This window comes from Leishmania infantum, chromosome 16 (genome assembly GCF_000002875.2).
Source record: "Leishmania infantum JPCM5 genome chromosome 16".
In the NCBI taxonomy this organism is placed as follows: domain Eukaryota; phylum Euglenozoa; class Kinetoplastea; order Trypanosomatida; family Trypanosomatidae; genus Leishmania; species Leishmania infantum.
This window is the reverse complement of record NC_009400.2, coordinates 673,348-698,903: the sequence shown is the minus strand read 5'-3', so window position 1 is coordinate 698,903 and position 25,556 is coordinate 673,348. Positions and strand designations below refer to the sequence as shown.

Genomic DNA, 25,556 nt, shown 5'->3' with positions numbered 1-25,556 from the left:
ACCCTCACCCTCACCCTCACCCTAACCCTAACCCTAACCCTCACCCTAACCCTAACCCTAACCCTAACCAGTACACCAGTACACCAGTACACCAGTACACCGTCACGCCCCCGTCCTGTTGGAGAGGGTGTCGCTGTGCAAGGAATCAGTGGAGAAAAAAACCCTAACCCTAACCCTAACCCTAACCCTAACCCTAACCCTAACCCTAACCCTAACCCTAACCCTAACCCTACCCTAACCCTAACCCTAACCCTAACCCTAACCCTAACCCTAACCCTAACCCTAACCAGTACACCGTCACGCCCCCGTCCTGTTGGAGAGGGTGTCGCTGTGCAAGGAATCAGTGGAGTGAAAAAACCTATCCTGTACGTGTACCCTAATCGTGGAACAGCAGAGAGGGCCACGCCCCGCGTGCCGACGCAAAGAGCTTCGAAGATGGAGCAGACAGCGGCCGTCCAAACAGCCACAAGATGGAGAACAACTAGCGCGGTGGTGCAGTCAGGCTCCCTCTGTGCGCTCACCTCTGTCACAGAGGCAAGGCGCACAACCACACAACACGGGGCAGCCAAGCATCTGCACAGTGGTGTGGCAGATCGCGCAGGCACAACCACGAGTGCACCAAAGGCCGCGACGACAAGCAAACATGCGAGGAAGATGTCGGAGCACCGCAGGTGGCACAAAAAGGAGTCACATCCCTCATTCCTGTGTCCTGCAAGGGCTTTCGACAGGTACCAGGCATGTGAACAACAGCTGTGGTGCACAGCCGGCACTACAGCCAACACACTCATGGGAGGAGCGAGGACCAGCCGCTGGGTGCCGCAGACGGTGAGAGCGATGGGGAGTAGCGGCAGGCGAGACACTTCCTTGAGCGCATGGCAGCAGGGGCATCCCTTCATCTGCTGACTCCTAGCGCCTTTTACAGGAATGGCTGTTTAAAGCAGAGGGAAACCATGGGCAAGCACGTGCTGCCGCACAATGAGCTCATAGTTTGTCGTTCATAAAGTTCGCATGAGGGAAGCCATAGATACTCGGCGAGGAAAGCCATGCAGCCCAGGTGCGACGTGCATTATCGCGGCATTGCATGCAAGAGTATATCGTGAAGAGAGGTGTGCTTCGAGCGTTGTGGGATTTGCGAGTCTTGCGTGGCATATCGCACTTACCATGGGGTCGGACGCCCTTATAGCAAAAAATAGGTGAGGTGCAGGGGCTCTGGCAGGAGTTGAGGTACCACAATCCCATCGAAGCACCACGCGGCACTCCATCTGCCTCTTGCCTTTGCCTGTGACCTTCTGCTGCTGGAATTCAAACTAAGCAGAGGTGCTCTGTTCGGAACTGAGCGAGGGTGATGTCCTGTCGCCTGGTAAGCTTATCATCCCAACTGTTTGGTGTGGGCCGGCTGCTACAAAGTAGCTTTTGCCGTAGCATGTCGTGTGGTGTATCGCGGCTGTGGGGGGGGAGGGGGGGGGGGTGCGGGCCTGGCACCTGAAACTGAAGGTCGGGTCGATGGTCCATACAGTTGGCGTCGGCACTCCTGACATGGCCTATTGCGAAAGCTCCATGGCAGTGTATTCGTGCTCCGGTTAGGAGTGACCACAAACAAACTGAAGTGAAAGGGGCATGCGACGGGCCTTCAGCGCGAGTACTTGTGCGCAAAGAAGTGTCTGTATGTCATCCTCTACTCTTGTGGGGCCTTTGTCGAGCGGCATGAGGGAAAACGAGCCTGTAGCAACAACAAGGCTTTTTTTTTACTTCGTCCTGGTTGGCGTATTCATCTTCGCAGCAGGCCGAGTGTCGGCTTCATTGCTTCACAGACAGCGCGGTAGCTGCACGCAAGGGGATGAGGAGCAGTCTTCTGTCGCTACATCTATGGGTGTATTACTATCATAGAGCATCGTGGGCTCTCGTGACGTGATGTCTGGGTGTACCGCACCATCAGTCCATAGCGAGCGAACGAGCTGCGCAAAGCGAGAGAGCCGTCGCCCGCAGCTCTCCGAGGAGTACTAGGGTGAAGTGTGGAGGGAAAGGAAAAGGAGTTCAAAAATAAAGACAGAAGGTATGGAAGACATGGAGGCGCAGTAGGGAAAGCAGCGCGCGCAGAGGTAAGAGATAAGCCCCTTCGACACGAAGCAGTGCGGAACAAGACAAATAGAGAAACGAGCAGAGAGATACGCGTGACTCAGATAGGCAAGAGTTGGGAGAAGCGCGTGTTCACAACGATGTGATGAAAAAAAGGAATGAAGAGGAGATAGATGAGCAAGAATTGTGAAGAGAAATCAACTGGTGTGGACAAAGAAGGATGAGGCAGGACAGCAACGCGCAGCTCGCAATACAGGAAATGCTGGCGCGGGTTTTCTCTAGCATTAACGTGTCCCTCTATTCCACAGATGGAAAGGAAACTCAGCTAATGACGACTCGGCGCTCATGTGCGAAGGGAGAGGTGGTTTCCCGCGCCCTTACCAGAAACCTTGGAATGAATACGGCACGGGGTGCAGATCACCAGGTGCAGCATACCGAATAAGGGCCTTCGTTTTCTTGGATGCATGGAACTGGCACGGGCGGGGTCATAAGCAAGAAACAAGGCCAGTGCAATGTGGTGTGCGAAGACAGACAGAACGCTGCATCCCCCTAGCAGCACAGGGAGCCGGCAGAGGTAGACACCCTAGGCAGAGTGGTGAGGAAACCGATAGGGCGCCTGCACGTTTACCAAGCTAGCGACGACCGTCAGCAGTACTTGCGACACAGCAGAGTCATCTCATCCCGAAACGTAGTACTTTGGATCTTTTTGCAGGTCGTGCTGAAGGGGTTCATGAAGTACCGTACACATAGGTGATACGCCTCGCTAAAAAAGGTGGATAGGGAGTCCTTCGGCTCAGAATCCTGCATGAGCAGAAGACGAACAGGGGCAAGGCCCACGTACGCGGAGATGTAGTACGAGTCGCCGTAGGGACGATCAACTCTGCTGAGAAGAAAATCGCCTCTGGTCCACATTGCCTCGTCAATCACATCTAATGCGGAGTAGAGGGAGAAGTAATGCGCCAACTCGTTATCACTGCTGTCGCTAATGTTCGTGCCGCTGCCTCCGTACGCGAAGAGGCAGGCGTCACTGGGTCCCACAACGAGGAATTGCATAAACGGCATTGGTAGTGCACCGTCAAAGGCGGAGGAAAGCAAAGCGAGAGAAGAGGTGAGTGCGGACAGAGACACAGGGAGTGGTCAGTGCCGTTGCTCTTCAAGAGCGCCGCCGACACAACACAGCACAAGCAAACAAGAAAGAAGGTTCATCTTGCAGTCGAGACAGTAAAGCGGACGGGGAGGGGGCAAGAGAAAACAGTATTTGTGGAACAGAGGCAAAGGTTATGGCAGTGGCAGCGCCCAACTGCACACATGGGGCAGGCAGTTATAGTGGATAGAGGGGGTGAGAGATGATACGCACCAGGGCCACGCAACAAATGAAGAGATTCAAACGCCACGTGCAGACCAGGGCAGTTACAAAGCGCTCACATCACACAGAATCGGGTGAGCTTCGTTCGTGCCGTTTTGCGAAACCGATTTGCAATTGCCTCGAGTCGCATAAACGATCGCGGATTAATTCTTTTTGTGTGGCTGTGCATGTGTACATGTAGTCGCATCTCTGTACAACGAGCGAAGGACAATTATGTGAGCAAATCGAAACGTAAGAGAACAGCATGAGCCCCGCGGGTCGGTGCATCAATGAGCACATGCAACAGTGGCAGGCAAAGACAGGCATGGCCGTGCGCATGCAGGGATTCGCGCATATGCTAGAGAAAAAAAAAGGAGCTGCAAATTGCAGATTACAACCGCGAGAAGAGGACGCCGTCATGGAAGTAACCGCAAAAGGGATGAAAGATGGTGGTAACAGAGATACGATGATGCAGAGAGACGAGGAAAAAATAATCGCCGGCAGTGGGTCAGCGGAGGGGATCGCGGATGCATTGCAAAACATGAAAGTGTCCTCTCACACCCCAATGGGTGCAGAAGCACAGCAAGTTTTGTCACCTCGGCTATTTGAACGGGACAAGAGGAAAGCAGCTGTCGTCTATAGTGCTCGATGAGCTCGCTTACCCTCGTACTGAGTGTTGGGGCCCCTCACAAGATCTGCGAGGGGGAGCGGACGCGCAGGCACCCAAATAGCGCCTGTCCCACCGCGCACAATCTCCTGCGCCGCGCGATCCCGGGCATCCTTTAGTTGGTCGTGCACGATGGCTACAGAGCGGCGGAAGTCGGCCAGCGTTGTCTGCATTTGGTTGATGTCCTTCTCGTAGTCGAGCAAGAAGCGACCGAGTGCGTCAAGTTCGAATCCCTTGTATCGAGTTCTAGAGCGGTTTTTCCGGCTGCCAGCCGTCAGAGTGCTCTCAGTACCTTGGTAGTCTGACAAGTGCAGATCGGCCACCTCCTCGTCATCCGAGGACTCAGGTGCCCCAGAGACCCACAGAAGCGCTTTCTGTTTGAGAAACTGCTTGTGCTCTGCCCGCTCAATGGCACCACGGGCGAGAATGTAGTCGCTGAGGATATTGTCGCGCTCAGACTCCTCAGTTATCATCAGCTGCTGCAGCGCCACATCAACAGGATCATCATAGTGTGTCATGGGAACCGCACGATCGTAGTGATCGCGCAAGCCTTGCCGCTGCAAGTACTCATTGCCCACAATAGTGCGTCTGCCCGTAAACTCCTCCGCGAGAATATGGCTCACACCCTGCTTGAGGATATCACGGCGCCGATTCTCCAAACGCCTCTGCAGCTTCTTTCGCAAGAGGCGGCCCCGACCCACTCGCTGCAAAAGGGCAACTGACTGTTCAGGCGACAGGGCAATGTCGGACGAATTCTCTTCCATCGGCAGCAATACCTCGGCAGCTTCGAGTTTCGCGTGAGTATTGCGGGACTCCGTCGCCCCCGGGTGGTTCGATGCCACGCTCTCCCGTAGCAGCTGCCACTCGCCTTTCAGGGACTCACGCATGCCCTTTTCATCCAACTCAACACCCTCACGGGCGAGCACCTCGTTTTGGAACAGAGAGTTTTTCCGTGAAGCGAATAATGAAAGCACCTCTGTGTTTTTCTTCGCATCCTCTGAGAGAGTCTCGCGCGTCCTCGTCTCCAACAACTCCAGCGCACTTCGGGACTCCGCTTCCTTCTCCATACAAGACTCGATGAATGCAGTCAGTCGCGAATGCATCTTGCGCAGAACGACCCCGCGCTCACGATTCTCTCGCATAGCGAGCTGCATCGCCAACTGCTGCTCCCCCGACTGGATCTCTCCCCGTTGCAGAGCTTCCTCGGACGTGAGAAAAGGCGCGGCTAAACTGAAGCGAGCTGCATCCTCATCAGCTGCGACTTGGCCACGCGCATCGCCCTCCATTGCCACGCAGTCCGCAAGCGCCCGGTGTAGGCGCAAGCGCATGTGCTCGACTGCCGCATCATGATCCTGCAACGCAGCGTCAGCAAGTTCCAGTGCAGCAGACTCCTCCACATCGTCGATGGCACAGCGCATGGCCTCCTCCTCTTTCTGCGTGAACTCTAGAGCCACTAAAACGCGGCTAGCATGCGCCTCCAGCTGCACAGACTTTCGAGCTGCTGCCTCCTCCTCTACACAGTCTGCGAATTCCTTCTCGAAACGCGCCCGCATAGCCTCGGAGACTGCAGAGCGCGCCAAGCACAAAACGCCGTGAAGACGCGACAACCTCTCCATTTCCTCGGACTTTATCCGATTTCTCTCAAAACATTCCCTTTCAAGCAAAGCAGCAAAAGACATGCCTCCACGTCCGTCTCCCTCCAACTGTCTGATAGTGCTGCGAAGGGCGGTTTCCTCGGCAATCACACCCTCCAAAAGCTCACAAAAGCCTTTCTCAGACAGGAGCACGTCAAGCCATTTACCCCGCTCGTTCATCGCGTCCTCCACAGCGCGCAGCGCGGCGGCGTTCTTCCTCGCATCGCACACCAGGTCCGCGTACTCCGCCGCAAGACCCTGGAACGCCTCGTCCGCCCCAAGCGCTTCCGCCCACCCCTCCTCCTCGTGCAGCCGTAGGAACGGGTAGCGCGACGCCAGCTCGCCCATCGCAGCAGCGCGCCGCAGCGCGGCCGCAACGGCGTCGCCGCGCTCGTTCATCGCGTCCTCCACAGCGCGCAGCGCGGCGGCGTTCTTCCTCGCATCGCACACCAGGTCCGCGTACTCCGCAGCAAGACCCTGGAACGCCTCGTCCGCCCCAAGCGCTTCCGCCCACCCCTCCTCCTCGTGCAGCCGTAGGAACGGGTAGCGCGACGCCAGCGCGTCCATCGCAGCAGCGCGCCGCAGCGCGGCCGCAACGGCGTCGCCGCGCTCGTTCATCGCGTCCTCCACAGCGCGCAGCGCGGCGGCGTTCTTCCTCGCATCGCACACCAGGTCCGCGTACTCCGCAGCAAGACGCTGGAACGCCTCGTCCGCCCCAAGCGCTTCCGCCCACCCCTCCTCCTCGTGCAGCCGTAGGAACGGGTAGCGCGACGCCAGCTCGTCCATCGCAGCAGCGCGCCGCAGCGCGGCCGCAACGGCGTCGCCGCGCTCGTTCATCGCGTCCTCCACAGCGCGCAGCGCGGCGGCGTTCTTCCTCGCATCGCACACCAGGTCCGCGTACTCCGCAGCAAGACGCTGGAACGCCTCGTCCGCCCCAAGCGCTTCCGCCCACCCCTCCTCCTCGTGCAGCCGTAGGAACGGGTAGCGCGACGCCAGCTCGTCCATCGCAGCAGCGCGCCGCAGCGCGGCCGCAACGGCGTCGCCGCGCTCGTTCATCGCGTCCTCCACAGCGCGCAGCGCGGCGGCGTTCTTCCTCGCATCGCACACCAGGTCCGCGTACTCCGCAGCAAGACGCTGGAACGCCTCGTCCGCCCCAAGCGCTTCCGCCCACCCCTCCTCCTCGTGCAGCCGTAGGAACGGGTAGCGCGACGCCAGCGCGTCCATCGCAGCAGCGCGCCGCAGCGCGGCCGCAACGGCGTCGCCGCGCTCGTTCATCGCGTCCTCCACAGCGCGCAGCGCGGCGGCGTTCTTCCTCGCATCGCACACCAGGTCCGCGTACTCCGCAGCAAGACCCTGGAACGCCTCGTCCGCCCCAAGCGCTTCCGCCCACCCCTCCTCCTCGTGCAGCCGTAGGAACGGGTAGCGCGACGCCAGCTCGTCCATCGCAGCAGCGCGCCGCAGCGCGGCCGCAACGGCGTCGCCGCGCTCGTTCATCGCGTCCTCCACAGCGCGCAGCGCGGCGGCGTTCTTCCTCGCATCGCACACCAGGTCCGCGTACTCCGCAGCAAGACCCTGGAACGCCTCGTCCGCCCCAAGCGCTTCCGCCCACCCCTCCTCCTCGTGCAGCCGTAGGAACGGGTAGCGCGACGCCAGCTCGTCCATCGCAGCAGCGCGCCGCAGCGCGGCCGCAACGGCGTCGCCGCGCTCGTTCATCGCGTCCTCCACAGCGCGCAGCGCGGCGGCGTTCTTCTCTGGATCGCACACCAGGTCCGCGTACTCCGCAGCAAGACCCTGGAACGCCTCGTCCGCCCCAAGCGCTTCCGCCCACCCCTCCTCCTCGTGCAGCCGTAGGAACGGGTAGCGCGACGCCAGCTCGTCCATCGCAGCAGCGCGCCGCAGCGCGGCCGCAACGGCGTCGCCGCGCTCGTTCATCGCGTCCTCCACAGCGCGCAGCGCGGCGGCGTTCTTCTCTGGATCGCACACCAGGTCCGCGTACTCCGCAGCAAGACGCTGGAACGCCTCGTCCGCCCCAAGCGCTTCCGCCCACTCCTCCTCCTCGTGCAGCCGTAGGAACGGGTAGGTGGAGGTGAGTCTGACGGAGGCTTCATATTCAGGCGGTGTTGCTGTGCGTGCCACCTGTGGTTTTGCGTGGTTCTCATGGTGGGACTCGTTAGCTGGGTGTATTATGGAGGATGGCGCTTCTTCGTTGACGTCTATTGTGTCGTCATGTATTTCGTTTTCGTTGTGAGGGTCGTGGTTGTCCAGCTGCGACGGGGTGTGGAGGCTTCGCTTGGCGGTGTCGTGGGATCGGAGAAGTGTTGAATTTTCAGTCACGTCTTGTGGTTCGGTTGATGAGTGAAGAAAGGATAGGTCGGTGTAGAGCTCGCCGTTTGCGATGGCCCTTTCTGTATCTTGCCGCTGCTGATTTTCAAGCTCCTCTAGGATGGCTTGAGTTGTATGTGGGTCTATCGCTGCGTCAGACGCTTGCTGCGCAGTTCGAAGCATAGCCGGATGCTTTTGGAGGTGGACGAGCTGGTCATCGCTCAAGGCAGGGGGCTGAGGGAACTGACGGAGGAGGCGGTCCCACTGTCGAGTGGCCCGAAGCGCCAGTTGGTCTGCGCGAGCCGCCAGGCGCACGCGCTGAAGAGAGCACTCCGGTGACGTTGGTGGGCTCCGCTCTAATAGCGCACCATACTTTTCGAACAGTGCAGAGTACCGTCCATCGTCACGGAGGGGCAAGTGACGGAGAGAGACGCACTGGCGCGTTGTGTAAAGGAGAAACGGTTGCGATGCAAGAGCCAGCTCGTCGAGGTATTGCCTTGCGAGTGGGAGGGCACGAGCGAACGTAGCGCACTCCACCAAAGCTGAGTACACTTCTGGTGTGGAAGGGCCATTGAACCCCTCCTTTGCCGCTCTCGACCACTGCTGCTCAAAGTTGGGCGGAAGCACCAGCTGCGTCGTCGGAACCCCGAGAACCGCGTGAGGAATACCGGGGAACGCCTTCAGCAACTGCGCCTGAGCATCGAACTCTTCCTGAGCCATCTCCTCTACAATACGCATCAGCTGGCGTGTCTTGGTCGCAACGGACTCCGGCCGATAAGAGCGAAGAGATGCGGAAAGAGGCGACGCTGGCACCGTCGTTGCTTCGTTTCTTCTTTTCGTGTTGCCCTCCATGGTCTCTTGGGTGTCGCGCAGGGGCGCGAAAAGCGTTGCGTGCAGCATTCGGAACTCGTGGCGGCACTCAAAAGGAAGCGTGGACAGCGAAACGGAGGCGATAGGCATGAGCGATAGATACGGGTAACGCTCAGCGATTTCTTCGCCGTAGCTCCCGTGTATTAGGCGCCGCTGGAACTGGTCCTGTGACATGTGCCGTATGTACCTGCGAACTCTGTGGGCGCAGCGTGCAGAGTCGCGCGCCGCTTTTGAGCCCGCAACCTCTTTGCTGTGGGCGAGATAGTACTTCTCACACAGCAGGACACGTGGAGTGTACTCGATAAAGGTGCTCGACCACTGCAGAGGGGCATCGCCGCTGCTTAGGTAGCTGCCGAAACGGTGCTGTAGTGCTGCCTCTCGTTTGCGCAGCTGCTGCGCCAAAACCGCCGCGCGTGCCTTCATACTCTCTTCGCAGGATTTCAGCCGCCCTGCAGATAGCTTCGGCTCGCTGGACAGCCTCGTGTATTCGGCGTAGTGCTCACAAAAGATGCGATCTTCGCCCAGAGCCAAATCCAGAACATGTACACCGCCGTAGCGCAAACGCAGAAAGGGGTACATCGCTTCAGCTCGGATACGGCCCCGCATCACACCAACGCGAGCCTTGTGGGCGCGGGTGTGGATGAAGGCCAGGTATTGGCGAAGGCGTACCAGTGCCACAGCACTGTTGCTGCCGTCGCTCGTTTGCCACTGCAGTCGCTCACGTTGGTATGCCGCATCGAAGCGGTGAGGCAGACCCACCAGCATCCATGTTGGGCACTGCGTCCCACGGAGGCACGGATACCACTGCTCGAGATATTCAGCATCAGCGTTGAGCCTTCCGCGCCGATGCACCGCGGCAACCATACGATCCCGGTCGTCTGGGTCGGTTGAGGCGTGCAGGCTCGCACTCCACGGCTCGAGCAGATCTTCAAAGATGGCGCTGAGGGGCTGGAGATGCAGACGAGGCGAGGACAGACGGTAGCGTTGCTGCAGCTGGTGGGATTCAGAGCGGCAGTACAGGCGATCGAGCTGCCCACGTTCCCAGATGGACATGCACAGGGCTTCGATGCGAGCCTCCAGAATGTCCTGTGGCATCACAATCTCTCCGGTGTGTGTGGCGTGTTGGCGCGCGGTCAGCAAGTCACGGAGGGCGCCATCGCGAGAAAAGTCGCGCAGGAAGCAGGAGTGCAGCAATCTCTCCGGCACCCAAGCCGAGATCGATCGGCGCCAGCCCCACTGCTCCGACTCAAAGGCGTCTACACGTTGGCCAATGCGTGCCTGCGCCTCTTCCAACTCCGCCGTAGGTGCGCGGTGTGCCTTCAATCGCTCGTACTCGTTCATCAGTGACTGTACCTCAGCATCTTCCACCACCTCAGAGAAATCCACAGGAAGCAGTGCATTCACGGATGTGCCGAAAAGCTCCAGGAATGTGTCCTCTACGTGATGCTCGTAGGCGCGGCGGTCTGCCGTGCGCCGGGCCTTGACCGATGCGTATGCAATCATGCGACGCTCTTGCAGGTGGCGGGCTGGAGATGCCGCCGGCGTATGGTTCCACTGCGTCGCCAACTCAAGGAAAATTCGGTCGTACATGAGTGCAAGACCTTCCACGTACACCCCTTCCAGCTTCGCTGGTAGGAATGGGTACTGCTTGAGCGTCGCGCCGGACAAGAGAACTCGGAATATCTCACCGACCCGCTGCTTCATATCGGCCTCCAGACGGTATGCCTCCTTGGTCCCCTCAGCCTCCTGCGCACGGTTTCGCGCCAGCTCTGAAAAGCGGCCGTCCTCGATAGGCCGAACATCGTCCCATGGGACGCCTTCGCAGGCGGACTCCAAGAAAGGAAAGCGGCGCAGAAATCTGGGGAGATGGGTGGGCCGTGGCTGGCTCGGGTGCCGCCGCCGCCACAGCGTCTCGAGGTTGCGCGCGTAGGCGATGTAGTCTGGGTCTCCGTGTGGAACACCCGCAGCGTTCAAGGCGGCCCCAGCGTTGCGCAGCGTCTCCTCAGCGCGGCCGAGCCAGCCCAGTTCGATTTCGATAGAGCCACGGTTGTTGAGGGCAACACCGTACTCACGACTTTCTACGCCGTAGTACTTGGCGGCGTAGCGGACGGCCTCATTCGTGAGCTCAAGGCATGCATCGGCGTGCGTGCGAAGATCCCAGGATCGGTAGACATGGGCAGCGTCAGCGAGAAGCGTATGCAAATCGGGCGCAAATGTGGGCTTTTCCTTCGACAGCGAGATTGCCGTCAGTAGCACCTGAATGGCGTCTGCAAAGTTCCCTTCGTACTCCAGTTGCCGGCCCAACTCACTCAGATAGTTGATGAAGAAATCGGAGGCCCAGCCCACCTTGCTCAGCTCCACTGAATGCTGCACAAGAGCGTGTGTATCAACGGAGCACGAGGGCAGCAGCTTCTTGCAGCGAAGAAGACCCATGTACGGCTGCAGGTGCAGCCACGCTCCGTGCTCGCTGCGCAAATAAGCTGGCATGCGCGCGATGGCACTGTAAAAGTAGTGCACGGCCTCCTCAACGCAGCTGCGCAGCTTTGCCGGCGCCTCCATCAGCGCCTCTGCCACGTCGACGAGCCAAAAGCCGTACTCGATACAGCGGCGCCCCTGGGTCTTGCGGCTAGCCCATTGCTCGTACCCTGCCAGTACTGCAGGGAAGCGCGACCGCCCGTCCTGGATGCAGTGCCAGTCATGCGTTTGAAAAGACACGTGGCAGACCGAGCGCTCCATCATAAAGCGGATGAGCTGCTGCGGACCGGTGCGCTCCTCCTGCGCGGCTGCGTCCTCGCACACGAGGCTAAGTGCTTCGGCAAAGTTGCGCTGCCAGCACGCCACCTTCCAGCGCAGAGGCAGGCAGAACGCGTACCAGTGTGGCGGGTCCGTGCGCACGCGGTTGTACACCGCTGCCAATTGTATTGCTACCGCCGGGTCCACCAATCGTGGAATTACGGACGAGTTTGCGAAGGGTCTCCACGTCACCTGCATGGCGCCGTTCTCTTTGCGAATCGTGGCGCCGAGTAGGTGACACACGCGGTCCATGATGCGCTGCTTCCACTCTGTCCTGAAGGAGACGAGCACGTCGATGAGGTCTTCATCCTCGGCTGTGATGCCGTACTTTTTCGAGACCACGTCAAGGAATTTGCCGCGGAACTGCGGCGAGGGAGCGAACACCAATGCAAAGTATTTGGAGAGGGTGCGCGTCAGAAAAAGCTCGTCGTAGGCCATGCGTTTACCTTGAATCTCGATGTAGAACTCCTGCTTTACTGCGCGGCAGAGCATCTCGCACGCAAGCAACTGCACCGTCTGTTCCACCGCACGCATGTCGTAGTGTCCGGCAAACAGCAGCCGGTGCGCTACCTGCTTGAGAAGGCACAAGTTAACACCGCGGGCGTGGAGGGATTCACATACCTGAGTGAGGGTAGTAGAAGCAGCCGCGGAGGTGGATCTGCAACATACTTGGAGAACAGTTTCCTGGAGGGCCCTATCGTCCAGCACCTCCATCGTGTTGTCGGCGCCCTCGACCACCTCGGGGCACACCCGCAACATTTCCTGGCGCTTCATGATCGTGTCATCCACAAACAGCGGCGTCAGCGTTGCGTTCGAGTTGGTGACGTAGTAGCGCCCATCGAGCGCCTCGTAGACCTCTATGCCGGTGTCGGGGAGCGGAATATGGAGCGCCTCCGCGATAAAGGCAAGCTCAGCCTCGACCTCGACATCGTTGGTGGAATTCGCCCCGTAAAGCCGCTTCGGTCGCTTCGTCATGGGCACTAGCGCCTGGGCTAGCACCGGCATGCCGCGGTAGTAGAACATGGTGGAGAGCGGCACCGAGAGGAGGTGGCTGTCGCTCTGCAGAATCCCTCGCAAAGAAGCGATGTAGTTTCGGCCAGAACGACTGTCGGGCAGAATACGAAAAAAAATGTTGCGCACCCTGAAGCACTGCACGAAGTTGAGCAGCTCCGCCGGCATGTCCTTCTCTAACCGCACGATCTTGACAATTGTGCCTGCCGCCTCCCCCTCGAAGTCGCGCTCAATCTGATGAAGAATGCGCATCCGAAGCTCCGCTTGCTCGATGCTGTCGTTCTCCATCTCCCAGGCAAGTTGAAACTCGGCATTCCAGTTGCGACCCTTCGGCGTGATTTCTGCGCACGCAGCCAGGTACGGCTTGGGGGCGGTCTGCTGAATGGGGAATGACGGATTCTTGCAAATAGCGAGTTGAGATTCCGTTGCCCAACGACTGCCATTGGAGCTGGGGGAGCGGTCGTTCCATGTAGCACTCGGCGGGGTCGTCTTTGCAAGACTTTCATCGCGGAATGCCACTGACACCGCGCTGCGGGCTGGTGTGGCGCTCGCTGGCCGCCTCATGGCTTCGCTACCACACAGAGAGCAACCGCCACACGCGCAAACGCGCAACCTCCAGCGCAGGAGATGCCAAGAAGATGCGGACGTGCAAGCAAAGCCCCCTGTGGCGACTAGCAAAAAGGCGGCTAACCAGCTGAGGGATGCGACGGGCGGAAAAGCAAAGAGGGTGAGAGAGAGGGGGGGTGGGGGCGGTGATCAACGGAGAATTCGAGGAGAAAGGTAAGCCGGTCACAACACGAAAGAAAGAATGGGGCAAAAAAAAAGAAGAGGCGACGCTGGAGCTACCGCAATGGACGCGCTCGGCGTCTGTCGCAGGCGAGTGTGAGTGACGGCGTATTTGTAAGCGCCAATGAAGGCCTCACCTACTTCAGTGCTAAACAGCACCGCGACGTCTTGGAAAACGGAGATGTGAGCCAGGACCCTTTGGCTTTGCTTGTGCTTTTCCTTCTCTCCCCTGCAGCTGCCGTCACGTTGTGAGTCCAGTTGGGTGCGTATGTACCAAGAGACGGCTGAATCCGGTGCGAAAGGACAAGGAAAGCAAAAGCACGTATGAAGGAGTCGACGAGGCAATGTTGGCAGCACGCCCGAGAATTAAGCCGCCAATCAGCGGATGAAGCACACGGGCACAGGCAGGTGTGCAGAAAGACAGACAGAGGCACACACACAGCTGAGTGGAGTTGAAAAAAAAAAAGAAAGCAGCGGAAAAAAAACCCAAAACGCGAGTAGAAAGGCGAGCAAAGGACGGAGGGATGAACAGGCGAAGAGATGGACCACGAACGTACTTGACAGCGGAGAGAGAGAGGGTGGATGATGAGACGGATATGGAGGGAGAGGCAGGCCGCAAACAGACAGTGAGCACCAGTACAGAGCACTACGCGAGAGCAAAGAGGTTTGGGAATGGACTATCTAAAAGGCGAAGAAGAAGCCACGAGAGGTCAGCTGAGGAGTGCGGGGGAGAGCCGACGTCCGCCTTGTTGAGCGCACGGAGGGCTCGTGCGCAGTTGGTGTGCAAGGTGAACGAAAGAGCGCGAGGGCAGGAGCGCTTTGATGTCGCAATGGCTGAAGTACAAACGGAGAAGGCCGAAGCGTCTCCGCCGCGGGGAGAGCGCAGTACGGCAAGAGAGAGATACAGAAAGCGGCGATCAAAGGTATGTGGGAGCGTGGGGGTGTATATTGGCTGTGCGAAAGGACTACTTGCAAGGTGTACTCTTCTTGGTGGTGGTTGCTTGTGCAGATATGGATACCGCTCCTTTCGAGGGTGTGCGATGCGTGAAAGAGCCCAGCAAGGAGTTACGCGCAGATGGGAGAGAAGCAGAGAGAAAAGAGCTGTTGTACATAATGGGTGAAAGGAGAGAGCCATGCAGAGGAAGGTCTGAACGGGGGTCACGCCTACCCTAGCGCAGTCTCGCAGTCACTTTCAAAAGCACCGTGTACTCACACTGATCTGAGAAGCCTCCACCACGAAATAAAGTCCTCGCTGGTAATTCACTCTGTGTTCGTTTGCTGTGAAAACACATACGCCCCAATGACTACGGGGCACCTCAGCATGCTATCAGGGCCCGGTGCACCCTCCGTGGTGGGAAGCCCGGCAGCCATGCAGCCCCCGCGAAATGCCGAGCCACCCCTGGCGGTGACAGGGCCGAGTGCCTACACCACAGGGAGGTCAGGGCGACCTATCGCTACTGATGTCGGCCGTGCCAGATCGTGGATGGCGTTGCGTCGGAGAGACCTGCGGCAGTAGACACACTAGTGCCGTCCACGCGGAGGGCGGGGTGTCAGCGTGGCTCGGACGCGGCTCCCCCGGCCCTCACACTGCCTTTGCTGGTGGTGCGGAGCCTGAGAGCCACCCCGAGCTGCATGCACCTGGGGTGGGGACCGGCATGATGTGGGCGGCTGTGAGGCGACGTGCGAAGCGGAGCTGGGTAGAGTTTGGTGCAGGGGCCGCGCTCTCAGATGACTGGGCCGGCAGCATTCTAACGCGTGTCTCCCGCTGCACCGCACCAGGCGATGGGGGCCTGCGGCATTCCGGCTGGGGCGGCGTTTGAGCCCGTGTTGCACGGCAGCAAAACGGGCATCTTGAAAAAAGACAAAAAAAGCAAAATGAGAGACGACATGCGAGTAGGGCTTCTCCGCTTTTCCATGTGAAAACAATACGTGATCCAAACGGAAGGGCCGAGCACGAATATATACGGTGGTGCCTTCTCGAAGAATCAGCACCGCTGCGCCCGCTGTGAACAGGCAGAGAGACAAAAAAAAAAACAGAAAAAGGGAGTTGACGACTGCCACCTCCCAACACCTCTATCATACCTCGAAGTTGTCGCGCATTGGCACACTCGCGTGCAGCTTGTTCTCGCACTCTCACACTCCAGGTCGCCGCCTGGCTTCCTTATTGCCGCTGCTCTGCCTTTTTCTTTCAGCAGGCGCCCCCCTCCCCTTCCGGTATGTGGCGGAGCCGACGAGGGGATGCAAGAGCCCCGACAGCCCTCCCTCACGCACTGAACGCAGAACGAAAAAAAAGGCGAAGAACGAAGTCTTGGCATCCACCCCATCCGGCAACACTCACCGGCGCACAAAGAGAACCATAAGGAGTGACGGCCGCAACAAGGGAGGGAGGGCGTCCATTGCACGGTGCACTGGCAAAGAGAGAGTGGGGGAGAAGCTGTTCCACAACCAACGCCACAGGCACAGACACAGGCGGAGCACCGCATAGACAGAGACATCAGAGCGAAAGAGAGGAAAGGCGAAGCGTGTTGATCTGCGGAATCGTCAAGCAACGAGGAATGGTGAGGTGCAGCAATGGCACGCTTCAGACCTTCCCGTCTCCTGCGCTCATCTACCCTAGGCGACGCGCGCTCTCTCAGAGATTGCGTTGCAGTAGGCGGCGTACTTTTCAGGATCGCACACGCTGTAAGCGCTTATAGCGTCGCTGCGAAGCCTGTCAACATCCAGCTGCGTGCGCTGTGTGCGCTTTGCCATGCGATACGCCGCCGTCAAAATGTGTGTAGACTCCGCATAGTGCCGCGCCGCCGCCAGCTCCATCCCTAGCTCCCACAAGTACTCCGTGCAGTAGTCGGCTGGCGTAACAACGCGAGAGAAGTACATGGCGTCAGTTACAAGCGCCTTGAGAGGCACCAGCCCACTCTTCTGGTCCAGCTGGCGGCACCGCACAAGGCCGAGGCTCGGCTGTAGGTAGAGCCAGGCTCCGCTGGAACTTCGGAGCGAGGCTGGCAGCAGCTGCCCCGCTGCCCGAAAGTGTCGAGCCGCCTCGCCGACGACGTCCATTACGGCGGAGGCGGACAGGAGGCAGCAACCGACTTCGATGTGGCACTTGGCTCTTGTGATGGGCCCTGCGCAGTTCTCGAGCACCTCAAGGATGGAAGTCACCATGCCATACGCCTCCCGCACATTTTCCAGAGACGGCACTGTGAAGAGAAGCCTCATGAAGGTGCGCTGCGCCTGCACGGCGCGGAGTGAGACGTCTCCGTAACGCGCTCTGGCCTGCTCCGCTGCGGTGCGGGCGAGGTTAAGCCCGTCGCCGACGCGGTCCTGCCACAGGGCTACTTTAACCTGAAGCGGATAGCAGTGGGCGAAGTAGTGCGCCTCGCACGACGGCAGGCTGCGATACAGGGGCTCGAGGGAGCACATGAGCGTTGGATCGCACAGGTGCGGCGTGATGCGTCCGGCTATGAGAGGGGCCCACACCACCGTTCGCTCATTCTCAGCCCCTTCAGCCGCGGGAGCGGAGCGGACTCCTATCAGCCAGGAAACGCGCTTCACGAGCGCGCTGCGATGATCGCGACGCACTGTCAGCAGAGTCTCTATGAAACCGTCTGCTCTCCCGCCTTCGTTGTGGATGGCGTATTTGAGAAGCACTAATTGAATAAATCTATCTTCCCGCTCCGAGTGTAGCGCCGCACGGAGGTTCAGCGCGTAGCACTTGTTGATGCCGACCACGTCAATGCCAAGCCGCTTCGCCTGCACTTCCGTGTAGAATTCCTGCTTGATCGTGCGCGCCATCATCTCAAGCGCAACGACTTCGGTGAAGTGCTGCACATCATATGCGGCGTCGCCGTACCGCTCCGCGAAGGCGTCCACCACGCCCCTCAGCAAGCACAAATTGACCCCGTAGAAGTGCAGCGTTTCGCTGAGGTGGCGGCACTGCTGGTCCGCGGCGGTGTTCAGCACACGCCGAAGAGCCTCCATCACAACTGGGTTGCGTAGAACGTTCAGCGTATCCTCGCACGTGGCGGTGACACACGGGCACAGCGCGAGCATCTCAGGTCGTTTCAGTGGGCCTCCGATGAGCATGGAGTCGTCCAAGGCGATTGTCGTGACGTTTGTGTTCGTAACGTACATGCGCCCGTCGAGACCGCGGTACACCTCACATAAGATTTCGTCTGGCAGCGGCGTCCTCAGCGCATCTGCCATGATCTCCACCTCAGCCGCCACCTCCAGGTTGGGTTCTGCGCCATCGCCGTAAATTTTCATCGGCTCCGCGCCCAAAGGCGCGAGCGCCTGGGCGAGCACCGGGGTGCCGCGATAAATAATGACCGACGTGAGCGGCACCGTCAGCAGAGCGCTGCGGCTCTGCAACACGCCACGCAAGGCGGCCACGATGCTGCGGCCAGAGCGACCATCTGGAAGAATGCGGTAAAAGACATTCTTGTCGCGGTAGCATAGTAGCTCCTTGGGCACTGATCGCGGTGCGTTGGGGTCCATCGTTACGATACGCACAGCGCCCTGCACAACCTCCTCTTCGAAGGCCTTCTCCACTCGACGCAGCTTGTCCTGCCGTGCTGTCGCCAGCTGCATCGTGCTGTCACCCATCTCCAGCGCCAACTGATACGCTTCATTCCAGTTGGTTGCAGCGAGGGAGAAGGTGCTGCAGCACTTGATGTACACGCGATCCATCCTCGCTAACGTATTTCGTTCACACACGCCCCCTCTCTTCCTCCACGCACGGAGCGACTGCTGTTTGGTGGTAGTGTGGATGTTTCCTTCCTCTCTGTTATTTGGGTTGATGTGCACGATCCGCGGAGTCCGAGAGAAAGAGAGAAAGGCAGAGGCGTGAGCGCGCTCGAGATATGAGATGGCAGTTGAAAGGGGGAGCACAAGAGAGTGCTCGGGCGGCGGGAGGTAAAGCGACCTCCAAAAAGGCGGAAAGCGAGAGGAGATGTAGGCACAACGACGAAAGAAGCGACAGCGAGGGAGGTAAGGAGTGTCCCGTCGTAGACGCCCTCACAATCGAGCGGCAGAGTTGTGGGGAGTTAAGAGTGTCAACGGAAAGGCAGCGATGTTGGCACAGCTGCACACACCGAGGGGCAAGACGGAAAGAAAGTAAAAGATGCACTACCGTACTCCTTGCAGGGTGCCCTGTGACAGGCGACTGCACGGGCGTTCATGTACACGTGCGTCTGTGTATGTAGAAAAAAGAGATGGGGAGAGTGAGAGCAACGGTGCACGGGAGTGAGTGTGCCCAGAGGTGCACACCTACGCAGACGTGTAGGCACGTCGGAATGGCGAGAGGAGAGAGAGCGAGACGGTGTGGCCACAGACGACGTCCTGAAGAGCTACTGAGCAAAGGAGGGGGGCGACAACAATAATAAGCAGGACCACACGCACCGGCAAGCTCACAGAAGACACACAACGCACACGCAAGGGTCGAGTAACCAGCTACCAAAGAAAACAGAAATGGGGAAGACATACAACAGAAAAACGGAGAGTGAGAGTAGCCGGACGAACGCACATACAATAAAGCAACGATGATGTACAAGAGGAGAGGGGGAAGGGAAAGAGAGAGCGCGCACGCGTACAGGGGAAAAAATGTACACGGGGAACGGAGGACGCCGATGAGCAGAAGGAAAAGAAAGAATAAAGCAGAGAGCAGCGAGAGTCTTTCCGTTTGCACGTGTCGCGGAAGGAGAGAGGGAGAGGGGGAGGAAACTCAGATCCGGCTCACCCGCAGGACGAAGGCCCCCCACAGTGAGGGAAAAGGCGTCTACGATGAATGTAAAACTCCGCTCTTAAAGGGAACAAAAAAAAACGGCGGAAAAAGGTAGCTGTGAAGGAGCCAGGAGTGCTACGCGTCCGCAATGGTGGCTGTGTACCACGGACGGAAGATGAAGTCGAAAGGCAGAGGTGGCCTCCAGATGGAGGGAGGAAGGGAGGTGTGAAAGTGGAGGCGGTGTGTGGGGGAGGTGGGGGGCGAGAGGCAGCAGTGCATACAGAAAAACAGCGAGAAAAAGAGTCGCGAAGGGCGGTGCCTCAAGAGCTTCTTTAGGAGCCTTACAAGTGCAATACTTCTCGCCAACGCCTCACGCGGGCACAGCCGCAAGAAAGGCGAGAGATGGTGTGCACGTTTTCGTTTTCTTCTTTTGTTTGCTTCCTGTGTGTCTCTGCGCTGCCGCTCACTCTGTGGACGGCTGGCAGGTGCCTGAAATGGTGCCGAGGCCCTTTCCGCACACGAACAAAAACAGAGACACACAGGCAAGCGCACGAGAGAACGCTTCGGTGGGTGTGTGTTCGAATGAGAGCGACGTGCGACAGGAGTGAAAACACCGGGAGAAATGGGCTCATGCGTGTTGTGTGTGTATGTGTGTGAGCAACACCTGCCAGAGTGAGGGTGCATGTGAATGCAACGTTTTATGCCCATCAACTCGGAAAGGAGAGGGGGCGATGATGAGCTCGTACTGAGTTCATAACCCCCTCCCCCGCTACGCGTCAGGGATGCACGTGCCTTTGGCAGTTTGAAAAGGTGAAGAACAGTGAACGGTACCGTGCGCACAGCCTAGGCGTGTCTGCCATAAGCCCCACGGCGCCTTGCTGTGTTGTCAGTGTTGGCATTCTGCTCCTCTCGGCATCTGCTGTAAGGGGCTATCTGCAAGAGTTTGCGGTAGAACAGAACCGAGAAAACGGCCGCACAGATGGAGGCGGCTGCTCGCATCGAAAGAATAGCAATAAAAAGATGCGCGTGCTCCTTTCGTGGTGTAAACGCCAACCAAACATCGCGGCACCGTCGACTCAACGCGTCTGCGAACGGGAAGGTGAAAGGGGAGTAGAGGAAGGCGGAGAGGCAGTCGCCACGTATCCTGCGGCGAGACAACGAAGTTCTGTAACGATCTAAGCACCATACAAGCTATCAAATACCTCCCGTCAATGCGTTCATCGCTGTGTACTGCAGCGATGCCTCGACGCCCACCTCCTCGTCATCATCGACCTCGGGACCGAGCGTGAATACGCCCATTAGCGTGCGGTAGTCTTCTTCCTCTCGGGCGAGGATGCACTCGCGCCTGCGGGCCTCGTTAAGGAGAACGGCACAGATATCGATGAATGGTATGCTCTTTGGCTTACGACGCAGTGCCCGGCCAATCGTCTTGCCCAGCTCTTGTTTCGACTTCTTTTGGTTTCCTGTAATGATGCGCCGCCACGCGCGCTCCTCAGCTGCCACGCAGCGTCCCATGAAGGCGCGAAAAGCGCCAAAAAACTCGACGCGAATGACTGCATCGACGTATTCCAGATGCCATAGTTTTACCGCGAGGAGACTAGCCCGCCATTTACCGATGACGCCACGACGCTCTATGCGGTGGCTAGCCACAAGGAAGGCGCACAGCATGCACTGACGCATATTATTGGCGGCGCCAGCCATCACTGCCTTTGTCGCAAGCGCCAGATTATCAACGTCGATGAGGGCAGTGCCGAGTTTGTCAAGGAAGATCTGCACGCGTGAACCATACGTCTGCTTCAGCATTGCGTCGTTGCGCATACGTCCTTTCCTTTTCTGTAAACGGTAGCATTCGTCGGCGTGCGAGTCCGCGATGAGTACGCGGGCGGTTGCCTCAGAAACGACGAGACTCTTGATTCGCCGCATGAAGCGCACTGCCTGCAAAGCCTGGTACGCCGCCGGATTCTCTGCGCGCATATCCCGCTCGAGTCGCCGCCGCTCTTTCCAGAGGCGCACAGCGCGTCGTATTACAGCGACTGCGTTGTCTTGCATCCGGTGCTTGAGGGTCCGGTTGTTCTTGCGCCACGTCATCGCCTCCGGGCTGGTTGGAGCCACCGTCTTGAGAAGAACCGCGTTGGCGCGGCTGAGCACGCGCCGCGCTTCCTTCAGCCTGCTCATTTTCGTCAGCAGCAGTCCATAGCTGGTAAGCAGCACGCCAAGCATCCGTGACTCGCTGTGTGCGGCTTCTGCCATGTGGATCGCCGTCTGGTGCACGAAGACGCAGTTGCTGTAGCTCTCGTTGCCACCGAGCCGCTGCAGGCTTTCGCTGCGCTGTAGGAGCACGTGCAAGTACCGGTCCAGCTCAACGGGCTGCAGCTCCCTCGCCCGGGAATCGCGTAGATGGATCAGCTGCTGCGACATGGCGGTGTCACCCACCTTTTGCGTGTACAAGATAAAACGCCCGCAGGTTAAGAAGAGAGACAGTGTCGGCTCGCCGAACTCTACGGCGTGAGCGACGCAGTGCAGCACCGCCACATCCACCTTTGACCCCCACACTACGTTGGTCCGCAGCACCCAGAGGGCGACTTCGAAGATGCAGAAGGCGCCGTAGTAGGCGTGCAGGCGGATGCGCTCGGCGTAGATGTTTAGCGAGCGCAGCAGCGGACCCAAAGCAGCTGTCGTGTCGCCGCGGCTGAGCCACGCGCGGCCCTCCGTGTAAAGTATGTGCGCAGCGAGGAAAGCTGCGGTGTTTTCCTCGAGTCCCGTCGAGCACCGCTGGAAGAGACGCGTGGCTCCGTCGAGGTCGTCTCCGCTGGCGAAGCGCGCCGAGGCAAGGTAGGAGAGGAAGTAGATGCCCAAGAGTCCGTACTCGTCTGAGCCTTGCGAAAGCAGCGCACGCTCCAGCATATCGACCGCCTCCTTCGCGTTTCCGGCGTTGCATTTCTCCCGGGCGAGGAAGAAGATGCTGAGCGGCAACGCCAGCGTTGGCACATCCATCGTTGGCTGCTGATGCACTAGTGAGCTGACCAGGCCCAGAGAATTGGTGAGGTAAAGAAGCCCATCGGCACCAGACACGATCTCGACACATTGGCAGTTGTCGGCACGGTACGTCGTCAGGCCGGCGTCGCGGTACTGGCGCATCATGTAGCTCACGATTGACCTCGCTGTGGCGGCGTGTGGGCCACTGCTGTGGCCATCAACGGTGAAAGCAATGCGCGGGCGATGGTGCAGAGGGATGAGCGCCTCAGCGTAGTAGGCGCAGTCGGCGAACTCGACCAAGATGCTCAGCGGCACCGTCAGGAGGCATGGAGAGTTGCAGCGCAGGTGTTGAGTCAATCGCAGCTGCAGCGCAGAGAGTCGATGGCCCGCTGGAACCTGCGTGAATACCATGTTCTGCATCACAAACGACGTGCTGCACCCCGGGACCCGCACACCGGAAACAGTGCCGCTACGCATTCCCCGCAGGCATGACCTCGCGGCCGCCTCAAACTCCGCTACGAGCCTCTGCCGCTCATCGAGTTGCACCTGCTGCTCCACATGCTCCCACCAGATCGCAAAGAGGCAAGAGTGCTGCAGCTCTGAATTCCAGTGTCGCTGCTCTTTCGAAAAGAGGGCGGAGGCGCAGATCAGCGGCCGCGAGAAGCTGCGCATGGCGTAGTGTTGCGCCGCTAGTGCGATGCCGTCAGCAGTGGCGTGGCCGTGACAGAGATGCAGCAGCGCGCGCCGCACGAGATATGCCCGTCCCAGCCGCTGTACCTCTTGCGCGCTGCTCTCGCAGACGTCGCGCAGGATAGCGCGGCTGCGGTATTCGCGCCAGTATCGCTGAATAATGACGATCGCGATGTTGCCGAACTCACGCCGGAGTTTGGCTTTGATGACGGCGATGCGTATGATGGCGGGGTGCTCGCGCGAGAGGCGTCCTGTGTATCGAGGCGGGAGGGTGCTCAATAGGTGCAGCCGTTGCGACGCCGCAACAAACATGCCGCGCAGAATGAAGACGGACGCGATGTTCTCGGCAATGCTGAGATGCAGTGGCGAGTACAGTCCACTCCGCTCCACCATGATGGCCTCGGCTCGGTGGAGAATGCAGCTGCAGAAGAGGCCATACTGCTGCACGTCCCAGCGGTAGTAGACGTAGGCCAGCTTGTTGAGCACCTCGCCCACGCGGAGAGCCGTCGCGCCAAGGAGTTGCTCAGTTGTCTCGAGGCACTCCCAAAGTCTCGCCACGGCGCTAGGAAACATGTCCCGATCGAAGAGCAGAGACCCAAAGAGCTCGCTGATGCGGGCACCTTGCAGCGAAGGGGCCATAGAGCGCAGCTCAGTGCTCCACTGCGCGTCGAGCTGCATGACCTTTGCCTTTTCGGAGTGCACGGCGATTCTGAGCAGACCGACGACAGCCTGTTGGCGAAAATGCGCAGCATGTGACTGTCGTTCATCCTCGAGCACGTCCGGCAGGCGCAGTACCGCTGTAAACAGCTCCTCGGCTTCGTCAAAGAGCTGTCGCTGAATGCAGATGAACCCATGCGCGAGTTTAGCGTGCGCCTGCCCTTGGAGGAAGTACAAGTAGGACGGCATTCGCACCAGCGGCGCGGTCGGCTGGAGGAGAAAGGCTGGGATGTCGAAGAATACGCGGGTGGCGTGCTCGATGAGGTCCGCACTGTCCTCCTCTCTGCCGACCTGGGCAGCTACTAGCGCGGCTGTCGTCCACGTCTCTGCGTTGAGGAAGCGCTCCGACGTGAGGCGGCTGCGCAACTCCACCAGCTGCGTCGCCTCGCGCCACGCCTCGGCGAGGCGACCGCCACGGCAGTAAAAGCGGATGCGCAGTGGGAGGAGATAGGCGGTTTTGAAGGCCGGCGGATACTCCGACTCGTCCTGCGCCAACGTCGCTATCAGTGCCTGGTGCTCTGCGGAGTAGAAGGAGCTGTAGTTGTGGTGCGAAGGCTGGCACATGATCTCCGCTACGCTGCCCCGCACCACTCGAAGCCCGCACAGCTCACATAAACGCTTCGTGATAAGCACCACCTGCCGTTGCAGTGTGCGCTTGAGCAGCTGCACGTACGGTTCCGTGCCCATCGCCTCGTCGAGCCAGAACATGTCTCGGACAAGCGGGAGCAGCCTCTCCTCAAAGCGCTCCTGCGACGTGCGCAACAGCGAGCTGGCGGTGCGCTGAAGGTAGCTGTTGGCGGCCTTTAGCGACCGCGCGCTGCCCTCGCGCCCCATCGAGCGCACCAAAGATCGGCGCACCACACGGGCGAGGACTTCGACTGCGATGAGGCGAAGCACCAGCTCTGACGTGTCATCGAGATCCTCCTTGGCGGCAGCCAGCATGGTCTGCGCAACAAGGCCCAGCAAGGACACGTTAAGTCCACTTTTGTGCAGCAGCTGCACAAGACGTGTGTTGCGCCCCTCTACCGGTGCTTGAAGGGCACTGTTGAGGTACTGAGCAGCTGCAGCCGCCTCACGGCGGTAAATGTCCGCGCACGCAACGCTACTGGCCCAGGGCATCGGAGGATGCTGAATCAAGTGAAGCCACCGCCGCAGCGTCAGCACACGGCCGTCGGTGGAAAAGAGCGGCGGCAGAAGGCCAAGACAGTTCACCACGTAAAGACGCGTGTCCATGCCCTCGCGCACCTCGATGCCCCTCACCTTGCGCTGCTGCGGCGTGGTCGCCTCGTCGTTTGCCCCACCCGTCGCCTCACCACGAGGGTCACCGCGAAGCAAGTTTAGCGCGTCTTGGGTCATACCCAGAAGCTCCTGCAGGGGCACGTGCATCACTGAATCGCTGCGTCCGTTTCCTGCGTACTCAGCCGGCCCCGCACGCTCAAGCGAAATGGCAGCGGCAACAGTGACGACATCTCCAAAGTAGCGGAAAGTCGCCGTCAGCGGCAGCGAGAGGTGCGGCACGCAGCACTCCATCAGTACTCGAAAACTGCGTTGCATCCACATGCCCAGCTTTCCGTCGGGCCACGCGTACACCAGCACATTTCCGTAGCGAGCGCACATGGTCGTCACGGATGACGGGCGAACAGCAGGTGGAAGACGTCCCTCCCGCCATAGCGACTCCACCAGCACCTTAGCGAAGCCCTCGAACTCCTCAAGAAAATCGCGCATTTCTTGGTGGCCAGTATACCCCCACACCTCGCCGTGCAGCTGCTGTTCCCACAGCCACTGAAACTCCGTGTTCCAGTCCCTCGAGCCACGATCGATGGCGTCAGCACCGGCCGTGAGGAAGGGAAGGTGTGCGGTCAAGAAGGTCGTATCGATTGCCGTGTCGCGCAGGGAGGGAGAGGGCCGCAGCCGCGGAGGTGATGGCCCCTGCGGTCCTGGTCGAGCGAC

At 59.4% G+C, this 25,556-nt stretch overlaps 3 protein-coding genes across 3 annotated transcripts; all 3 read right to left on the bottom strand.

Moving 5' to 3' along the window:
- Window positions 1-4,057: 4,057 nt before the first annotated feature.
- LINJ_16_1760 (conserved hypothetical protein) lies at window positions 4,058-13,282 on the bottom strand (the record flags this gene model as incomplete). Its single annotated transcript, XM_001464618.1, has 1 exon — window positions 4,058-13,282. One exon carries the CDS (start codon window positions 13,280-13,282, stop codon window positions 4,058-4,060), a length of 9,225 nt encoding a protein of 3,074 aa, XP_001464655.1.
- A 2,835-nt stretch (window positions 13,283-16,117) lies between these two features.
- On the bottom strand, window positions 16,118-18,190 carry LINJ_16_1750 (conserved hypothetical protein; the record flags this gene model as incomplete). Its single annotated transcript, XM_001464617.1, has 1 exon — window positions 16,118-18,190. One exon carries the CDS (start codon window positions 18,188-18,190, stop codon window positions 16,118-16,120), a length of 2,073 nt encoding a protein of 690 aa, XP_001464654.1.
- Window positions 18,191-20,417: 2,227 nt separating this feature from the next.
- On the bottom strand, window positions 20,418-25,331 carry LINJ_16_1740 (hypothetical protein, unknown function; the record flags this gene model as incomplete). Its single annotated transcript, XM_001464616.1, has 1 exon — window positions 20,418-25,331. The coding sequence occupies one exon, from the start codon at window positions 25,329-25,331 to the stop codon at window positions 20,418-20,420; it is 4,914 nt and encodes a 1,637-aa protein (XP_001464653.1).
- Between the last annotated feature and the right edge of the window lie 225 nt (window positions 25,332-25,556).